The sequence below is a fragment of the Rhea pennata genome, chromosome 3 (genome assembly GCF_028389875.1).
Source record: "Rhea pennata isolate bPtePen1 chromosome 3, bPtePen1.pri, whole genome shotgun sequence".
NCBI lineage: Eukaryota > Metazoa > Chordata > Aves > Rheiformes > Rheidae > Rhea > Rhea pennata.
The window spans coordinates 3,248,092-3,268,985 of record NC_084665.1 but is presented as its reverse complement, the minus strand read 5'-3'; the positions used below and the strand labels follow the sequence as shown (position 1 = coordinate 3,268,985).

The 20,894-nt window shown below is 49.0% G+C and overlaps 1 protein-coding gene across 1 annotated transcript in view; it reads right to left on the bottom strand.

The window, feature by feature from the left end:
• Positions 1 to 20,894, bottom strand: part of PPP2R5D (protein phosphatase 2 regulatory subunit B'delta) — a 32,359-nt gene that overhangs the window by 10,243 nt on the left and 1,222 nt on the right. Inside the window, exons 3-12 of the mRNA XM_062571367.1 lie at positions 14,567 to 14,780; positions 13,262 to 13,461; positions 12,731 to 12,841; positions 10,880 to 10,972; positions 10,217 to 10,347; positions 9,749 to 9,808; positions 8,919 to 9,027; positions 8,005 to 8,058; positions 4,997 to 5,167; positions 2,762 to 2,889 (exon numbers count right to left, since the gene is read on the bottom strand). Coding sequence (XP_062427351.1) covers positions 2,762 to 2,889; positions 4,997 to 5,167; positions 8,005 to 8,058; positions 8,919 to 9,027; positions 9,749 to 9,808; positions 10,217 to 10,347; positions 10,880 to 10,972; positions 12,731 to 12,841; positions 13,262 to 13,461; positions 14,567 to 14,780 — 1,271 coding nt within the window. The remainder of the gene's footprint in view (positions 1 to 2,761; positions 2,890 to 4,996; positions 5,168 to 8,004; positions 8,059 to 8,918; positions 9,028 to 9,748; positions 9,809 to 10,216; positions 10,348 to 10,879; positions 10,973 to 12,730; positions 12,842 to 13,261; positions 13,462 to 14,566; positions 14,781 to 20,894) is intronic.

Here is a 20,894-nt window from a genome sequence, read left to right as displayed (position 1 = left end):
AGAGGAAGGACACTAGGGATCTGCTCAGGACTGTTCTGAAGAGGGTTTTATCTCATCTAGCTTTCAGGCATCACACTGTTCATCTTGCGATACACGACGGCTTTGTTGCACTGCCCAACACTGTTCACTTATGAGCTTTGTCACCAACTTGTCCAGAACACAGGTACTCAATAGCCACGTACAAGTGGGAACAAGCACAAGGAGCACCTCAAAAGAAAAGCCACCTTCACATCAGCAATCCCTGGAGAGGGAGAGAGGGGGGAGAAAAAGAGTGTGGGGAAGGGAGAGAGTGGGAGAGATGGGAGGAGAGGAGAGAATGCGAGAGCATAAGAGCAAGCGAGAAAAGAGCGCAAGAGCGCACTAGTGAAAGAGAGCAAAAGAGAAAATTAGGAAAGATGGAGAGAATTGGAACGAGTGAAACAGAGAGCAAGAGAGTGAGCATGTGAGAGAGCGAGAAGGGGAAGGAGAGGGAGCGAGCGCCATGGAGAGTGAAAGACCAGGCAGGGCAAGGAGCCCAGCGCGAGAGAGCCCAAGCGAAAGAGAGCCAGCAAGAGGGTGAGCACATGCGAGAGCAAACGAGCATGCGAGGGAAAGCGCATGCAGGAATCTCGTGAGGGAACGGAAGAGAGCAGGAAAGAGAGCTAGGGAGAGCACGCGACAAGAGCATGTGACACAAAGCATGTGCGAGCGAGTGCAAAAAAGAGAGGGAGAAAAAGAGAGGAGAGGCAGAACATGCCAAAAAGGAGTGAGAAAGAGAGCAAGCAAGCACAAGAAAGTGCACAAAAGAGCACGTACGAGAGAGCACAGGCCAGAGCAAGCAAAGGAGAGAGCGCACGAGACAACACGGGGAGAGTATGGAAGAGCGAGGGGAGCACGTCAGCGAGGGGGCGAGATAAAGCAGGGGCAGGGAGCACAGTGAAGCGAGAGCACAAGAGCACCGGGGCCACGTAGTGCACGAGCTGCAGAGCCGGGGAGCGGCAGTGCAAAAGAGAGGGAGAGAAAAAGAGAGCGGGGAGGGAGGGAGGGAAAGAGCACAGGGGAAAGAGGGACAGGGAGCACGAGCAGGCAGGGGAGCAAGAGTGAGCGGGAGAGCGAGCGGGTGAAGAAAAGCACATGGGTAGGGGAGAGTGAGGAAGCAAAAAAGAGCATGGGAGCCCACGCATGAAAGAGGAAACACAAGAGAGCCAGCAAGAAAGAGAGCAGAAGCAGAGCAAGCAAGCAGGGGAGAGCGAGTGAGCAAAGAAGAGAGCAGGGGAGACTGAGCCCACACACGAGAAAACAAGCGTGGCAGAGTGAGCAAGCAAGCGAGCTTAAAAAAAAGTTTGCTTTCTATTTTTTTTAAAAAGTAGATGAAGAGTGAACAAGCAAAAAAAAAAAAAAAGGAGAGAACAGTGGCAAAGCTAGTGAGCAAAAAAGAGTTGAGGAAGAACACACAGAAGAAAGTGAGTGAGCAGAGAAAACAAGTCCACACATGAAAGAATAAGCCCAGGAAAGCAAGGGAGCAAAAAAGTGTCGAAGAGAGCAAGAGTGAACTAGCAAAAGAACATGAGTGGGGGAGAGCAAGCCCATCCATGCCTGAAAGAGAGCAAGTGAAAAAAAGGAGGCAGAGCAAGCATCTGCACAAAAAAATGAGCAAGAAAAAGCACGGGTGGAGAGCACATGGGCCCCAAAGCACACAGCGGGGAAAGCAAGCGCGTGAGTACACAGTGGGAGTGCTCAACTGAAAAATGCAGGACAGACAGTAAAGGAGAGAAAAAGAGAGCAGCAGAGAGCAAGAGATACAGAAAGAGTTGGGGAGCGAGAGAGCAAAAGCAAAAAGGGTTGGGGAGCAAGAGACAGCACAGACGACAGAGCGCAGGCTCTGCCTGGGAGAGGTTAATACATTCACCCCACTCTTTAGGGCATCCTCGACGGGTGCCTCGAGTTTGTGCTTCCTGATGTACTGAAGGGAAGGAAGTACTGAGACAGCAGAGCAGCAGTCTCCAAACGAGTTTCACCCCACAACTCTGCCTTTGCTATCAAAATACACTCTTAGGCCCTGGCCCCATCTCCCTAGACATAACTATTTTGCCTTTTTTCCCATCCTCTAGAATACAGGTTGCGGTGGGGGAAAGGTGTGTGTCTTCCTGTATTTTTACTGGAAGACTTTAGGCTCTCAGCTGTAGGCTGCTTACTTCCAGCTAACTCATCAAAAGAAAGGGAGTTTTACAACTTTAATTAAACAGGCAAGGAATCAACTGGACAAGCAGTCAGAAGAAAGGCTAGTAGGGTGCTGAGGGGAGAACCATACAACAGACTAGTACGGAGGGAGCGGACGCAGGAGGCACTTCGGCATGGGACATCCTCCTGACTGGTTCTGCTTTCTCCATACTCCCTGCACCCGAGTGTGGCCAGGCACTGCACTAGCCAAGGTCTTTGCTCATGGAGAACAAGTGGGTGACTACTAATTTGCGAGCAGCCAGAAAACTGCTCGAGAACCTACAACATACCTTGAGACCTGCAGCACTAGAGATACGCAGGTATCAAACTCTGAGTAGATTCAGTAGCCCCAAGGGCCTCGCATCAGCTGACCACCGAGGTGCTTGCAGACGCCAGCCGATACAGTCTGCTGTTGCTCTCCCCCATCATGGTACCTGTCACATTTGTCACATCCCCTCTGGCTCCACACCAAGCACTGCACTGTATTGCATGCCCCGAGAGCATCGGTGGGCCAAGCAATTCTGCATGCGCAGCAAGCGTCAGGGCATGCAGAAAGACCTACTTGTTCCAGTGACTCTTGGAGTTCTTGTAGAGCGCTGGAAACATGATCGGCAGAATTTTGGCTGCATTATCGCTGATCAGGCTCATGATATATTCGTTGTTCCAGTAGTACAGTGCTCGCTCTGCCACCTGCAGTGGGAGGGAAACCCATCATTGGAGAGGTTTCTTCTAGGAATTTTCATGGTGCACCCAGACAACATGCACAGTATTGAGCCCAGAGCCCACCACCGCTTGGCTAAGTGGTAACAGCTTCCCTGCAATTCAGGCAGCAGGGCTGATCTCACCTTTGGCATGGCCATTCATTCCTTCTGACTTTTTTCCCTTGGCCTTTGCCAAACTCTTCCTGCTTTCCTGGGGAAGCGTCACGATCTTGATATACTGATGACTCCCATGCCATTTGCACAACACTTGAGCACAACACTGTCATCCACTTCAGACTGTAGTGGAGATTAGCTCCAAGCATCCCGTGTTTCCTCAGACTGGCCTCTGGGGACCTCTCTTCCTACCTGGCCTCCTCCACAACACACCATCTCCCTGAACTTTGGAGCATGCTTCTGTCACTAGGCCCACAATTCACCCTGGCTGAAGAAAGTGGACGGAAATATGGAAAACCTTGGGGGCAGTCATCTTGTTTTAACAAGTCTAACAAGTCAAACAAGTCTAACAGGTTTCTACATAGTGATACATTTGAGCACAATTCCTCCTATTTAACCAGAAATCTGGGTAATGCAGATCACCAAACTAGTGAGTCAACTCTTCTGCATTTAGCCTTAGCTTGAGGATGACATAACAAAAACCTAGGAAGAGCAACATCTAGTCCCAGTTTTATATTTCAGTTGTTGGAGAACTCACTTCATCACCTCAACATACTGTTGCACATGAGTAGACCAAGTGAAACTCATCTCCTGTTCATGCTTACCTAGCTTTGGTTTCCAGCCATTAGATCTTCTCAAGACTTTGTTTGCTAGATTAACAGGCAACTGATCTGTAGAAACCTCTCTCCTAAGGCACTCATAGGCTTACCAAGAAGTCAGTTCCTATCTTGCTCTCTGTCAAGCTGCAGACACAGACTGTTCAGCTTTGTTGTATGGGAAGCCTTTGGGATTTGTTCCCTTAGGCTGTGAAGTGTTTGCATCTTGTCCAGGTTTTCAGTCTTGTTTTGAAAGAGCTGGCAGCAGAAAAGGACTGCTCCGGGGTACAGGATTTCTTTCCTCCAGCTTTTGCTCTTTTCTATTCCAGATCCCTAGTTCCCTACTGTACTTCCAAATTCAAAGGTCACGTTGGCCTTTTGGTTCCCAGCACCACACCAGGAATCTACATCTAGCTAGTTCCTATCAAGCTCCCAACATCCCTTCCAGAGTCACTCTTTCCAGGAAATAGTGATCTTTTTCAAAAATGAGTGACCTCATTTTTGGCTTCTAAATAAATGACTGCACACCTTTCTGTATCAAAAGGCATGTGATGTCTATCTGCCTCATTGTGCAGCCAAGCTCACTTTGGGGAAGGGATATGTCACTATTTAATACCCCACCCATACTTGAGTCAGCCTTGTGCTTCACCAGCAAGCAGTATATCTTCTTCCAGAGCATTCTTCATGTCAGCCTAAAGCAGTAGGCCAAGAACATCTTCTAGGAGCTGCTAGCAGGTCCTTCTACCCTGGAGACTTTAAACCCCGAGACTACCAGCCAAGGAGATTCTTTTAGCCTGGTACTACAGTCATCTTCCTTTCAGTGGAAGCAAGGAAAGAAGCAGCAGTTTCTGGTGTTTTCACTATACCTCACTTGGTATCACCTACACCAGATTAATAAAAGCAGAGAAGATGCTTTGTAATTCCAGCTTTGGCTGGCCTCACTCCAATACTGCAGCCAGCTTCATTTTACTGCAACACGGTGATGCTGGATGGATCTCCTCTGCAGCACCTGCCAGCCAAAACAGGAGGTGGTACAGCATCTCTGCTCCAGCTTCAGGCTGCTGTAGCACATGGTGCTGGAAAGCACAGTGCAGCAGGATGGAGTGCACTCAAAGTTCCAAATTAGCCTACTTTTCACTTTGGATAAGCTTGTTATATGGTGGGGGAACCTCACTGATCCCACCACATTTCACCCCTAGTAGTTACCCTGGTCACATCTCCACATGCCACTGACTCATAAGACAAGTTTAAGAACTGTAGTCTCACCTTCACATGCCAAGTGGGGTGCAAGTCAGTGCCCCGCTCCCTCCCCGAGCTGGAACCCACCTGGAAGTGCGGACTGGAGACACACTTGGCCAACTGCCTGAACAAGGGCTCCATAACTTTCACAAACTCAGAGGGCTCAATCACATCCAGGATCTCCTCTAGCTCATTCAAAAACATCACTTCCTTGGGACTGTGAGTCTTTGGCCAGAACTTCAGCAAGCCCACGATCACCTGAGCACAAGGGGTACACATACAACATCAGAGGTCTAAAGTTAACACCAGCTATGAAGTAAGATTTTAAAGGTTTGGTCACAACAGCAGGGGAGAGAAAGTAACAGATGCAAAGAGAACATTCTCAGAGAGCCAGCGTAGGTTCCCAGGGAAGAAAGCAGAGGAGAGCAAGGCAGCCCAGGCCGCAATTGTTCTGACAACTTGCTGCAATCACAAAGCCTAGAAGCAATTTCTTCCAAAGACAGGCTAAAAAGGAAGGCTCCCAAGCCAAAGCGGGCAGGAGCTGACAGACAGCGCAGAGCAGCAATCAGTCAAGCTTGGGAAGATCAACCAACAAAAATCAGAAATTGGATGTGACTAGAGAATCATTATCCAGTACATCTCAGAACTTGAACACCAGGGAGCACCCAATAAATAATGCAGTGACAAGTTCAAGACAAGTAAAAAAAATAAACATTTCACAAAAAAATACCTGATTATGGAACTCATTCGCACAAGATTTGGTGGAGACTCAAAGTCCAAATGGGTTCCAGAAGGGATTAGACAATTTATGGAGGCTACACCCAATGGCGATGTTTAAACTTGGCAGTACAAATGCAACTTCTGTCTGAGGAAGTCTTTAAACTATTGCTTAAAAGACACTGAAAAATCTACCAGAGGAAGGGCTATACTTCACTCGATTTTATCTTTTTTTTTAAATCCTCCTTCCTTCCCTACCCTTCTGCTTCCAGGCACTGTCAAAAACAGGATTCAAGACACTGAACACCTTTGCTCTGCTAGGGCCATTGATATGGCATTCACAGAAATGTTCACTCCATGTGAACTGCAGACAAAACTGGTGGTAAGAGCCGCTCTCTCAAGTTCTGTGTACTTTAGCAAGCTGATCTTGAAGTTAGCACTGGAGTGGAAGTTCGCAGTGCAGGGACAGTAATGGGCAAAGCAACAGAAAGATCAGGAACATCTGAGTGCTATGTTTCCATTGACTCAAGGCTTGAGCAGCCAGCAGTTTGGCATCTGCAGTGTTTGTCATTATTCAGATCTGCCATTCAAGCAGGAGTTAGCTTCAGTGACTCAGAGGCAATTTCTCCTACAGCTAAGGTGGTGCGAGCTGTGTTGAGTCTGTCTTTGTTATTACTGAGCATGTTTGATGCCTTGCTCACCTGGCAATTGCTCAGATTGCTGTAGTGCAACAGCTACCATGTTGAGCCTTGCTGAGCAAGTTGCTGGGAGGTATGCTCTAAGTGGGTTCGGACCCAGTGAGCGATCTGGTCTCCTTCCAGTGCCGGTGGCAACTTCTCCTAGCGTTCTCAGCGCATTCATTGCTGATGCACAAGCCCTGTAATTCTTCAGGACTTCAACAGCCTCCGCTACATCAGGAGTCTACTCAAAACGTTCACAGCAGGATGCTTCCACTTCAATGAGACACAATCTGTGGCAATACTGCCTTGATCTGTTTGGTTGGGACCTAATGCAATGGCCACTGAAGATAATGAAATTGGGTCATCCCACTGGTATTCACAAGCATCAAACCAGACCTGGGTCTCTAATCCAGGGAGGTCAATAATCAAAACACAGTAAGCAGTCATGAGCTATGAAGCTTTGCTGTTTGAAGAAGTTGCAAAATGAACCTCAGAAGCACTGAGGGATTCTATTTCTCTCCCATCCCTCACCCCACAGTAAGTGCTTTGGCAGGAGGCCCCTGGGCCTGAGTCACAGGAAGTACTCAGTGTGATCAGGAAGCTACTCTCTGCAATTTGCTTCAGAGCAGGCTTCTAAGAACATAGGAAAAGGAGGACCCAAATCTAGGAGAAAAGTAAGGAGGTCTGGTTCAGCACTGCTGATGTCAGAGCTGTGGAGCCAGAAAGCTGACAACAGCTGACCAGCTTCCACTGAGCACAGCCAGGCTCACCTCAAATGCACGCGTTTCAGCCACAGAACAGAACAACCCCAGCTAGTGTTATTCATTAAAATGCAAACACTTTCTTGTGCTCCCTGCCACATTGACACAAGCACACGTTCTTTGGCCATCTGCTGTTTGGAGGCTACAAAACTTAACTCTGTAGAAGGCATTTTCAACAAACTTATCTTCCTGTCCTGCAGTGGGTGAGAAACGTTTGTCTCCTGCTTGTACCCTCTGCCAAGCCAAAATATAGACTGGCTAGTGCTGCAGGCCTCGCACCATTAACCGGACTACACCAAGGCCTCCATTTACATCGCTCACACATTTTAGAACTTGTTGATTCACAGTGTTATGTCCTGAAGGTAAACGTGTCTATGCTGTGCCTTAACACCATGGAGGTAACATACTGATGCTAGAGCAGGAAGGTGAATACTTTGACCAAAGAAGAGTGGCTTGCCCAAATAGACCACCTGGTCCCAGTTCCTAACCTCACTCCAGTTTTTCAGCCAAGTCTGGCAGTCTGGGGTGACATTTTGGAGTCCCTGATAGATCACGCTGGTTCCCTCAGAGGTCAGATGGCCGCGTGTTTTGTCTCTTCAGAATCTGTCGATAGTTGAAAGCCCTGTCCCGACTGAGTGGCTTCGTATAGTTTTCCTTCTGCTACCCCAAGATCTGAAGCACAAAGTAACATCATAATCCACCTTCCTGAAGCTTTCAGGAGAGAACACAAAAGGCTTGCACATGAGCAGCACGGTCCTTCCTGCCCTAGGGCTGGAAAAGCAGGCCAGCACCCATTTGCAGGGCACTGGGCAAGGTTAGTGAACAAACCAGGTGGCTTGCAGGCTCTCCGGCTCTTTTTGCCCTTGCTGCACTCTAAGGAAGCTGCGAAGCTCTTGGGGACTCAACTGACATACAGACATTAATAATGGTTACTCACCGGCTCTGTCAAGCTGCTGTCTTTCTCCAAGAACTGCACAACACAGTAGGCCAACTGTAGGAAAGAGCAGGGCAAGATTAGAGCTTCCTCAAGTGTACTGGATCTTGTGGCTTGCCTAGAAGCCACTCAAGGCCCTCTGTTACGTGTGTGATGAGCAGACAGTTGCAGCTCCAAAGAAATCCAGTTCTTTTGACAGCAAGTGAAGGTTCACTAAGACCAAGTCAACAGGAACTGAGCCTTAGGACATGTGCACAGCTTAAAGGAGTAAAATTTGAACCACCTAGAGCAATCTGCAGCGAACACATTCAAATGCAAGCGCAGTTGCATGCACAGGTGAGAACAAACTGGATCATCACAAAGCCCAACCCCCAAAAAACAAGGTCAGGAGAGCAGACATCACTGATCAGCCTCCACGCTTTACTTTATTTATTTATTTATTTTTAACTTCTGGGGCCGAGTCCTGATCCTCTCCTCTATTATGACTACTAAAGGGCAAGAAATTAATCTCCCTGTTAGGCTAAATGCTCAGCACACTGATTTCTCTGCATATCTCAACAACTGCTATCTGTTGATGCTTATACTACCCACACAGGCGGATGAGTGGAGCTCAGAATTATCTCTCTGTGGTTTCAGTACGACCCAGATACAAGTCTCCAGGACCAAAAGACACAGCAGGCCAGAAAGTCAGGCCAGCAGGACACAGCAGGATACCCTCCTATCAGCCAGTGATATAAAACACACACACACAAACAGGCCCAGCAACTGTGAGACAGAGACAGATCACTATACGAGAGACTAGTGCAGAACTCAAAACATCTCATAGCAAGAATTTTGTACAATATAGCCTAGCTACAAGCAAGCCTAAACACCTGCTTTTTGCACATTCTGCCCTGAAAATCTGAAGCACTTCTCACCTGTGGGTGGTAGACACTTAGAGACTTCACTTTGTGCAGTGGTAACAAGACCCTGATGAGGAACATCTTGTGCTCTTCCTTCAGAGGCAAAGCGAACCCATTGATTATGCTGAGAAGAAACGAAAGTCTCATCAATGTCTTTACCCAGCAGAAATACAAGAGCTCTCACCCCAAGACTCAGTGGCTTGCCCTGGCCCTCATTTGTATTTCTCCAGAAATCACTCAGCAGTAGGAATACAGTTTCTGGGGCTCAACCCTGCACACTATGCTCAGTGAGAGCATGATTCCTCTGCAAGCATAGCTGGGAAATGCCTCTGATTGAGCCTGGGCTCAGCTGTATTCTGCACCAGGCTGAGCACAGGCCTTCTCACACCAGATCCCATAACTAAACAGAGCCTCTGGGAAGGCCAGCACAGAGAGAGCCCGGTCCCAGAAGTTTGTGCTTTACAAAATAAGAGGACAAGAGCGTAAGAGGATCACCCAACAGGAGGGCAGTTGAAGTTATGGAGAACTGCTTCAGCACTGTGAACCCATCGAAGGAGCTGTGGGAGCACTCTTCTCCCTTACTGCCTGCTGACGTAAGAGAGCAAGCAGGGCTGGCTCAGGCCTGAAAGAACAGTAGATAAATCCGGGTTGGGGAGAATGCTACCACTACATTTATGGGCAGGCCAAAGAGTGCTCTTCCTGTGTGCTTTGTCCGACTGAGATTCCCTGGAACAGGTGGCTCCTGCAGGAACAGCTGAGGGAAGGCAATGCCAACTTACACAGTGCTCGGGGCTAGAAGGTCTCAGATGCTCTGGGGCCTTCTGGACTTCTAAAAGAGCCCTTACCTCCCCAGGATCTCCAGCAGCTCTGCAATCCCATTGTGGTGCTCCGTTTCATAGATAAACCTAAAGTAAAGGAAGGAATATGAGAGGTCATTGCCAAAATGCCAAATCCATTTTGATAAGCAAAAGGAAGGAAAATCAACAGAGACAGGGAATTTCCTAGTAAGTGAAAGAGCTCCAAACAGACAGGGCAGGCTGAAAGCAAGTATGCCATTCACAGCTCCCAGATCAGCATCACCGCAAAAAAGCTAAAGCCCGTAAGTCCTAACATTCACTATGTACACTGGAGACAATTAGCACTGTCAAATCCTCACTGCTCTTAAGCACAGATGAATGCTCCCTATTAAAATACTATGACATGACAGAGTCACTTGGTTAATAACAGCCAACATCAGAATCACAACCTTGTGCGCCCAATCTGTCTCACTGGATTGTCCCATTCACTTACTGGGCCATCAAGAAACATCTCACCTGTAAAATATATTGTTGATCTGCCGCCTCACATATGCTCGCAGACCCAGGAACTTGCCATAAATTCTGTGCAAAATGGTCTTTAGGAAGTCTCGCTCTCTGGGGTCTTCACTGTCAAAGAGATCCAGCAGCTGTGGGGAGAGGAATTCCGTCAGCACCTTGTTTACTGCCCCCCTGGACAAAGCTACAGTGGGCAGTGTTTCTGCTCTGCAAAGGTTGGTCTTCCAGTCCAGTTGACACCTCCAGCATCTCAAACACAGGGATCTCTTCCTTGAAAGATGTAGGCTTGTAGCCACAAGCTGGAACTATCAGCATCTGTTCAACCTCCTGAAGCACAGAGACAGCCTGGACTCCCTCCAAAGCTGGGTGTCCCTGCACTTCCCCTGCTAGGCCCTCAGTGCCCTTCTCCACCCGTACATTGAGTGCTGAGTTTCACAGACTACAACTCATACACATTCTTTCCCTGCTCCTTCTGCTCAGCTATTCTGGCTGCTCTTTCAAGCAAGGACACAGGAGGCAGAGAAAGACAGAGAGAATAAAACAAACAAAACCATCATCGAGCATCTGCCAACAAAGCTGTGCTATCTACATAATGCCTTGCCCGATGTCTGCCGCACATCCTTCAAAAGGATGGTGAGGGTGGCAGGGACTAAGATTACTTACAGATAGTACAAACTTCTGGTCAATGTATTTCTTGGCTACGTTTGGTTGAAAGTCGGGCGATTCCAAGAAACGGAGGAAGAACTCGTACACCAGCTGCGGGGGAAGAGAGGGAGATCATTTTAAAAGAAGTAACACCTTACCTCATATTTTACATGTTTTTCTTCTCTTAAGGGTTCAGGGAAAGGCTGGGAAGCCTGAATAATGGCAAAGAAAACATGGGAATCTGTGCTACTACCTGTTGGGATCAACTCAGCTGCTTCTGCTCTAATGGGCAAGAGCACCATTGGCAGGTAACTGCCCAAGTCTGCATGGTATCTTATAATTTCAGGTCCTACCAAAGACAACAGACACCTACTCAGATGAAGACATCAGCCCTGAGAAACTCTTCTCCCATATTCAGCTCATGTCTTGATAGAGAATAGAAACCTCCAGAAGAGAAAACAACAGGTCATGCAGAGGCTTTGAGACTCACTAAGTAAGAACAGAAAAGCAAAGACAAAAGATGTGCCCCAGGAAAACATGTTGGGTCCTCTGACTCCAGGGGATTGTCACAAGATTGGTTTGGCCCCACTAAGCCACACACATTGCACTCTGTGTCACATATGGCTGTGAAAGCTACTGCCTTTGAGAAGGTAGCCAGTGTTGAAACAGTGATTTCTGGTTCTAGTGTTAGCCCTGGAGCAGACTAGCCCTTGCAGGAGGACTCTGCCTGGTACAGCTGAAAATCAACAGGCCAGACAAGAGCACTGCACCCCAAGGGTCTAACTTTGGAATTGAAAGAGCTGTGGGGTCACCCATGCACAGCCTGTGCCTAACTGCCAAGGACAACAACACAAGAACAGTGAGGTGATGACCAAACCTCAGCAGCAGACTCCCTACCATGAATCTGTGATGGCTGCTGTTGAGTTCACTCTGCAAGAAACAAATCTTCCCCAGCATTCACCACACCCTGGTGCCTGATGTGCCATTCCCACCAGCGCTCTCATCCCTACATCAGCCGCAGTAGTGGTTAGCCACTTTGCACTACTGCAGTACTGCACCCTACTTCCTTTCTGTGTTGTTCGCTTCACTTCACAACAATTAGCTCCTGTTCTACCTTTGTCTGACTGACACCATGTCTGTGCAGGTGCTTGGCGAGATCCTCATAAGCTTATTTCCCAGTTTCTACTTCGGAGAGCTGCTAAACCACATCTGTCGTTGCCTTCATATCCTTTTTCACCTGGTTTGTCATAAAGTCCTTTTGCCAGGACAAGTAACCCAGCTAAAAGATCTTTGGCCCCCTTACCCTCCCCTGACTTCTTCAGCTCTTATGTTTGCTGCCAGTTAACACAACTGAATTACATTCAGTGCAAGTGAGACATGATAGCAGGTGAGCCTGCCAGCACAGGCTTTCCTTCAGCACTAAGCAGTCCTCTTCCTTCCACATGCCTCTCAGCAGGATGAGAGGAGTGCTGAAGCAGACAAGGGCGCCAGCTTCTAATGCTGCTGAGCCCAGAGGCTCCTGGGCCTTCAGGGGGGAATAAAATACTGCATTTGGCAAAACTCCCTCTACACTCTGTAAGGCTTTCAGCCTACCTCAGTGCCATGAGGGACTGTCGTCATCTACAGGTGAATGTTGCACAGAGCCTATAGCCTGTTTCCAAGATGGTCCTGCTGCCCATGTTGCCTACAAACTACCTCAGACCCATGGGTAGGTAGCAGGCCCATCGCAGGATGCAGCAACCCTCAGTTGCTGGGGGGAGGCAGCCAGGTGGCAGGGCAGGAGGCTGGCAGGCTCTAGCACTACATGGATTCTCCACTTCCTAGAGATAAATATGCCAGATCTGTATTCTCCTCCCCCCTCCTCCTCACCTGAAGATGTGGCCAGGCAGCCTCTAACGTGGGTTCATCTTCCTCAGGGTCAAACTCCGCGCCTGTGGGATTGGACGATGGCGGGAGCGTTCGAAAGAGGTTCACTGAAAACTGAGATGAGTAGAAAAAGTGCATTGTTCACATTCCTGCACCTGGGATGGCCTACCCAGCAGCAAAGGCCTCCCAAATTTCTCACTGCAGAGCAGCACGTCGTGACTTGGCATAGCCAAGCCCACAAACAGCTCCCTCTTGAAACCATGGAGTTACAGCTTCCACATAAATTCCCACAAGTGCAGTCTATGCCAAGAACAAAAAACTTCCAGCTCTGTCCACACCAAACACTCCCAGACAAAGCACGTGCACACACCCCTCTCACCGCCTTCTCTTTCAGGGAGACAGGTAACAAGGGACAGGTACTGCTGGGGTCACACTCCTTCCTGAAAAAAATCCCTGTCCCCCCACACACGAGCACATTCTCCTGAATAATTTGCATTTCTGTAGCATGTAAACAATACCAGCTTCATGTCCTACCATGACAACAGCTTCAGGATAGATGGCTTCAGTGACAACATCACGGTTGTGTGTGATGTACTCCACCATCTCATTGAGACCCGCTCGCTTCACCTCCTTGAACTTCAAGTCACTGAGGGGGTCGGAGATGAAGTCAAAAAGCACACAGCATTGCCGCAGCTTCTGGATGAAAAGCTCTTCTCGTTCATGCGGAGGAGCATCTGGCAGAGAAAGCAGGGACATCTGTCCTTGGAGATAGGCAGAACATCTATCTGGTTTGCTCAGATTTGCACGCTCTCCCCACTCCCTGTCCTGCCCTCCCTCTCCAGTCACAGTCCCCCTTCAGCTGCTGCAGGAAGGGTGGGGGGCAACATTTTCCTGCTATGAAGATGCGACAACAGAGGCAGTGGGATTTCAGGGCTCTGGAGCAACAACTCCACGAGGTCATTTCAAACACGACAGGTGTTTCTGATCTGATGAGTAGTAATCCTTTCTCAGGATAAACTACCCTGGAATAGCTACTCACTCAACTGGCTCCCATCTCAGACCAGTGACACCCATGCCCTCCCCATCTCTGGTGACGAGGTGGTACGGAGTGCGTTGCAAGCTAGCCCTCCTGTGAGGGGGCAGCCCAGAAGAGAGGCCTGATATCAACAGTATCCTACTTTCGGTAGGCTGTCACTGGAAATTACGAACTGCTAAGGCCAACCAAGCAAACGCACTCTGATCTGCAGAACAACTGCTGAGCTGCGAGGCAGTCACCTCTCCCAAGAGAGCTGCCTGTTGCCACGAGCAGCGTCAGCAACGGGTCTGGTTGAGTGACTGCTGAAAACGCTTTCTCCTCATCTGCGCTTAAGCCATGTTTAATTGTATCATTATGGAGACTAACTGCTAATACTAGACAATTGCCCTAATGTGGACAAGTTTAACAGCACTACCATAATTTGTGACAGAAACGCAAGGAGGAGGCCTGGTCCTCTCCCAGGAACCAGTGGCTGTAGGAACAAAAACCAGCCTGCTTTAAATCCTGCACTGAGGTCTCTGCACTTCACCTTCCTGCACAGCCTACTGAAGAGTCTGAAGTAACCCCAAATAAATGTAAACAGCAGAGTTTCAACCAGCTCAAATGGAAAGATGAGTAATGCAGCTCCTATTGAGTGCCCTCAGCCTTTTTATTTTCAGCATGCTGCCACGTCTGTGACAGATACCTTTCCCAGAGCTGTCCCTGTGACACTGCCAGCAGTAGGTTAGCAGGACCCTGCAAGTGTCACTGTGGAAGGAGCCCTTGCACCCCAGTGTCTGCCTGGAGAAGGCAGGGCCCTTTACCTTTAAGGGCTGGGAGCTTTTGCAGTTCCCGGTTTTTGCTCAGATTGAAGCGAGAGGAACTGTGTCGACGCTCCTTCTTCACAATCTGGGGTCCCCCCGAGTACTTGATCTTATTCAGCTGCGTTGGTGGGGGGGCGCTGTTACTCGGGCGCTTATTCGAAGTTGTCTGTTGTTGCTGCTGCTGCTGCTGCTGCTGCGGCTGCGGCTGCTGGGCCTGATGAGAGAGAGTAAAACAACCTGTAATCTTTTACCGACAAGCCTCACAAGCAATCAGATTCTGTCAGCATCTTCCTGGACTGAAGAAACTAGGCAAGTTTCTCATGGTTGCACTGGCATTTCACTGCATCTCACATGCTTCTGCAGGGCTCTAGGTCAGTTTATTGCATTTGCAGCAGACTTTGAAAACGATTATCAGTTTTAAGCACATCCCACAGCTCCACTAGGTGCTACGAAGGCATCAGAGCCCCACAGCACACTGGATGCTAGAGACACGGCAAACAAAGCCACATCCTGCAACAAGTTATAAGAGTTTTCTTATTTCTACTTGTTTGTCTCAGTACTTCCTAGTAGTCCAGAGATCTCAGCCTGATGCTCCCTCTGGTTATGGTACTTTGTACAACATGCGGAAAAGGGAATTTTTGAAAAATAGCAAGTTGCTTTCTTACCTACTTGTAGGGAGCCACCTGGGAGAAAGCAGAGCAGTAGGTGTTACCGATCAGACATGATGGCCCAGAAAAGGCAACAGTGAATACTGCTAAAATCCTCCTTGCATCTATAGACCAGGAGTGGTCAGCCTACAACCCCCATTGACCATTTCTGACACGCTTCGCTCTGCTCCTTCCTGCTCCTCACAGCTCTACAAGATCAGTGCCTAGTCAAATCTCACGTCCCAGGCCCCACTTTGTCCTAGCCTCACTGATCTCTGAGCTTTTCACATCTGTTGGCTTTTTCCAGCTCGCACCCTTCAGCCATATGACCTCTTCCACAGGCATCACCTGTACTTTCCTCCAGCGCAGGCAAACATGATCTTTGCAGGACATACACCTTGCTACCAACTGCTTCTTGTATCACCAAGGTGTACATTAGCACATCTGGAAACCGAGGAGGAGATACCCTCTATCCACAAGGGATGCACTCACACATAACCAGTCCGTAAGCTGTCATCAATATTCACCTACACAGAAGGGCTCAGCAGCAAACCCAGGTAAGAGGGGCACAGCGCTCAGTTATTTTGAGCACGCTGCAGAGCGAGGACAACAGCCATGCTGATGGAGGAAGGCACACCTAACCTCAAGAAATAGTTCTAGGGACCCAATTCGTTCATCGCTGCTGGGACGGACAGCACGGACTGCACGGCCGATGGGACCGTGGGCTCAGGCAGGCTGCTCAGAGACCAGCTGAGAGCACTGGTCCGCTCTCTCCACTTCAGGTTTGTTAAAGAGCACTTGAGAGGCACCTTCCTAATTTTTGTTTGTTTAGCAAGTAACCAGAAAATCAAGCCAGTGTTTTCTCAGCTCAGTTCTAGTCTGGCTGAAGCTCTGATGGGTCAGTTCCCACTCAGGCCCTAATGACTCAATAGCTAACATCGCACCGGCTCAACTTGTTTCACACTGGAAAACATAACGTGGAAAAACGGAGAGAGCAACGTCCCACTAGCAAGCCCACTAGCACAAGTCCCACTAGCAGGGGGCTCAGCTGCAGAAAGCACTCAGCCTACTCCAGCTCTGTGGCACAAGCTCAACAGCGCTCCCATTCCTAGGCTCTCCCAGCTCCCCTGGGCTGGCACACGAAGCCAAGGAGCTGCAGGGTGAATCAATCCAGGACCCGACAGGGATAGTGCCATGGATGGGGAGCAGAGGAGGGCAAAATCCTCAGAAGTCACCCCTCCTTCCCCAACAGACTCCCAGCTGCCACACACAGCACAGAGGTTTAACTGCTAGAAACTCTCCAGGGAGGAAAACTTCATTCCTCACTCTCAATATTTGAGAATCAGAGCAGCTTTAGCCCCACTCAGGGGCCGCCAAACACTTTTGGGCAGGCTAGTCCTGTATGCTCTATCACTCTCCTTCCACACCAGAGAAGGACTGTAGTGGAGAAAGACAACACAGACAGAAACAAAAGACACATCAGCAGCCTCCCAGATGACACTGGAGGAAGCAGGACACATTCTCCCAAAAGGCATCTGGTGCCGATGGGACAGGTCTCTGCATTCTCCACCTGCTCAGAAATGGCCACAGGGAAATAACTCCAGCACAGCGTGCGTACGGCGTGCTAACAGGTTACAGCCACAGTGGCTTCACTCGGAGTCCGGGAAAGCCATTCCCACTAGCTTCAACTGTCCTGAATAGACAGCAGGAACAAACATGAAACATCTTCAGGTTTAACTGCTAGTTATTTAAGAGACAGACAGAAACACACACACACACACACACACAGGGAAAAAAAATCACATACACATGTTTTCCCAGAGAAAAATCTCTGTGAGAAAATACAGATAAAATCCAGACCGTCCCTTTGATTAAGGTGCAGGTCTGAACAGACAGCTTGTTTGGAGGATTGGGGAGGGTCACACATTTATATGTCGCACTGTTTGGAGAGTTTTAGGAAGGACTGTTTCTATAGGGGCTTGGTAGCATCAGGCTGAATACTTGCTTTCATGAGGCACTTCCTATAGCAGGCTTGTTGTCCTGCCTTCAGCCTCTCCTGCCTTGGTCACATGAATCAGGAGAGAAGAGGTTTGTTTAAAGTTTGAAAATATTTTCTTCTCAGAAGTTTCCAGCCTTTAAAACACAGCAGACTGCTAAAGCGGACAGCTCCTCTCTTAACACACAGGTACCAACCTCGCAAACCGTTTCCCTGACGTCCAACACCAGCTGGCCGCTGCATGGCTGCAGGCACACATCTCCTACCTGAGAGGCAGGACTTGCGCCACCACAGCAGAGTCAGCTTCTTGGGAGATGCTGTTTTTCAGAGCGGGCGTGCGTGTGCCGAGACGACCAGGCTGAGGGGAATGGCACAAAGCAGCACATCCAAGCACGGTGCAGCAGCCCCACCTCTCCTACTGCGGCAGAGCAGGATGCTCATGCTGACAAAACTGGCCAGCCCCAATTGCAACCATGCTGGAGGTCCTCCAGGCACAGGCTCCCTGGCTTCACAGCGCTTCCTCCTCCCTTCTGGTTCCCACCACCCCTCCTTCCTGCTAGGGATTTGCCTGTGCAAGTCAATGAGCCCCAAGCCCTGGCCCTCCCTCTATGCTATTTCTTTGCACCCCGAGCTCCCCGGGACACAGACTCTCTCCTCTAGACACCTCGAGCTCTCACCATCAGCTTCTCCTCTGCTCTCCTACCCACCCATGACCTCACTTCTGCAAACACTCTTGCTGCAGCTGGCTGCCTCGTCACTTGGAAAGCCCTTCTGCCTCACCGGTCCCTTGAGCATCCCATGCTTGCCAAGCTCCTCAGCCCAGATCTGCTCTCAGCTCCTCCTCTGATGACTGTTCCCTTCCCATGCCTCAAGTCAGTACCTGCTCTCTTTCTCAGCCGGTCGTTCCACAGCTCCCTTATTCAAATCAAGCTCTCTGCTTCAGAAGTATCAACACACTGAAAAGCCTTTCTCAGACTAATGAGCTCCAGGTACTGCAGTAACAAGCCCTGTGGAGATATCTGCAAAACACGTAATACAGCAGCTCAGTGAGAAGAATCACCCTCTCCCACAGCTGCAATCTCATCTGTGAGGCTCCAACCTGCCCTTGAGGCTGCAGAGTAACTCCTCTCTCCTCTTTACTGCTGCTAATTCCTGCTCCTACTTCCAGGTCATTAATTCTTCCCCACCTAGCTGCCTCTCCCAGTCTTTCTGGCTAGGAGGAGTAACTCTTTCTCATCCTCACAACTGACCTGGTCTTTGATATTATTTCTTTTTTCCTCCTTAAATAGCTACACAGAAATTCTCTCCACTCATTTTCATCATGTCAGGGGGTGGAGGAGAGGAAGGTAAGGAGGAGAACAAAAAACAACCCCTCTTTCCCACTCCCTGCTCTCATGTTCCCTCCACTGCTCCTGTCACTTCCAAGGCAAACCAGGCCCCTCCAAAACCAAGGGCTGGCAAGGCACAGCTGTCTCTTCACCTCAGATGGCTTCACCCTACACTGGGCAGCTACAAGAACAAGCGTAAGTGAAGACAGGGCAGGAACCCCTCTTTCATTTCCCCCATCATTGTACTACACCAGTAATCACAGGTGAATTCAAATATTTCCATTCTCTTGTAAGGATCTCAGACTCCTTTTGAACATATCTGCCCTTCCACATCAGCTGCACCAACAGCTGCTTGCTGCAAAGAACGAAGCACTGATGCTTAAGAGTTTCTGCGCTGACTCCCATCCTCTTCATCACCCTGCCGAAGATCCCCACAGGAGGTCTTAGTCCACTGTACTTGCTCAGGTCTGTCAGACCTGCGTTGCTCTTTGTGGAGCTCTACTCATTCCACTAGCCAGACAGCTTGATTGCAAAACAACTCGCAACTTCCTGGTGCCTGGACAAATTAGGGCTGCGAGTCTTCGTCCGTTCCTTGGATCATGACATGAGGGAGGGGAGCACATACTGGAAGAGGACTGCCTAGATGCTCTTCTCCTGCGCAAACACATTAAGCCTCTAATGAGAACTGAAGAAAAAAAGAAATTCTCTTTGGCACACATAACTTTCATGCTAGGAAAGGCAGCCAAACAACTATAACTCTGTGGAGGAATTTCCAGGGCACAAAACCCCACAGGGGAATTTCCAGGGCACAAAACCCTCACAAACTCCCTCTGACTTCTGACACAAGGCAGGAATCTCACTCTCAGCACACAGATCTAATTCCTCAGGGTCCCCCAGAGTGAAAGTCAGAATACCTTTCTGTGCTTCCTGAAGAGCAGGAAAATTGCATTCAAACTGGCATACATTTCTTCTTATCAAGCAAAGAGTTCTCTTCCATTCTGCAGCAGAGCAGTCCAGAGACAGGAAAGCACTGAGAGAGAACAAACTTCACTGCAACCTCAAAAGGGAAAGGAAGAAGAGACCTGTGGCAGCAGCAGCCTGCAGAGGTGTCTGGTCTCTGTTCTTATGATCAAAGGAGACCCAGCCTTCCATCTTAAAGAAGGGCTGGATTTAATTTGGGGTATGAGGAAGTGGCAGGGTATGTTTGGTGGGAGGGAAGGTTAGACACATCGCTTCTAAGTTTCTTCTGCACTCAAGAACAGGCAGACATTATGGGCTATTTCAGGTCATGAAAGGAAGCTCACAACCTGCACTGTTCTTCCTTTCCTACTGCACTTCTTGTAACTAGGAGAGCAGCACAACAGCCCCCGCTGATTTGGACAGGGACATCAGCCCACTCTGCTTTGACAGCTGTCCATCACCCATGCGTTGCGAGATCCAGGCTTACCTTCCTCTTCCCAGAGCTGTGAACTCAGCAGACAGAGCGCTAAATAAATAGAGACCAGACCCTGTGATGCAAAGCAGGATTTCCCTTGCTTCCTTGGAGCCATTGGACAGCCCTCCGGCAAGCAGTGCTCAGCTGTACACACAGAATAAAACGGGCAGAGGCCACGACTAGGATGGAGTGTAGTAAAAGAACCTACAAAAGTGCCGCTTGCTCCAAGGCAAACTCAGCTTCTGACTACGCTGCAGCTTAGGCATGAGCACAGCTTACAGCTTGAAATGGAGTAGCTAGTACTATGGATAATATCTGAGACTCGGCCGCATGTGTATATGCTTTCAAGGAGATTCCCAAACAACCTTAATTTGATTATGGTTGTTTCACTGAACTACAGATTTCTCCTACTCTTCATCCAGTCTTACACATCTCCTATCCCTGGTTCTCCAAATCAGAAGTGCAACGTGTTCCAGACAAGACTTGACTGCACAGGCTTCTGCAGATGCAAAGTGGCACAGCTCGTTTGCCAAATTGCACTATTAAAAAAAAAATTGTTTCTTTGAACATGCATAAAGCACTTTGCTGCAGCCAAGTCTCAGAATCCACAGCCACATCATTTGAATGCCAAAAAAACTCAAGTCTACCAGAAAAGCTCCAGTTTACCCAAATCTTTGCCAACTTTGACACAGCTTATCAGTCTCACTTTCCGCTGAGACAGCCCTGATGCAGGTAGCTCGGCAACATCAAAACCGCAATCAGAAGGGTCTCTGTGCAGCTGGGAATACAGACCTTGCTTTTTTGTGAGCAAAGGGAAGGCTGTTCTACTACACGAGGACCGTTTCATCTCTAGCAGCTTACTGCTACTCTCGCAGATGCCGTACCAATTATTTCCTAGTCCCGTGCACTCAGAAAACGCCTC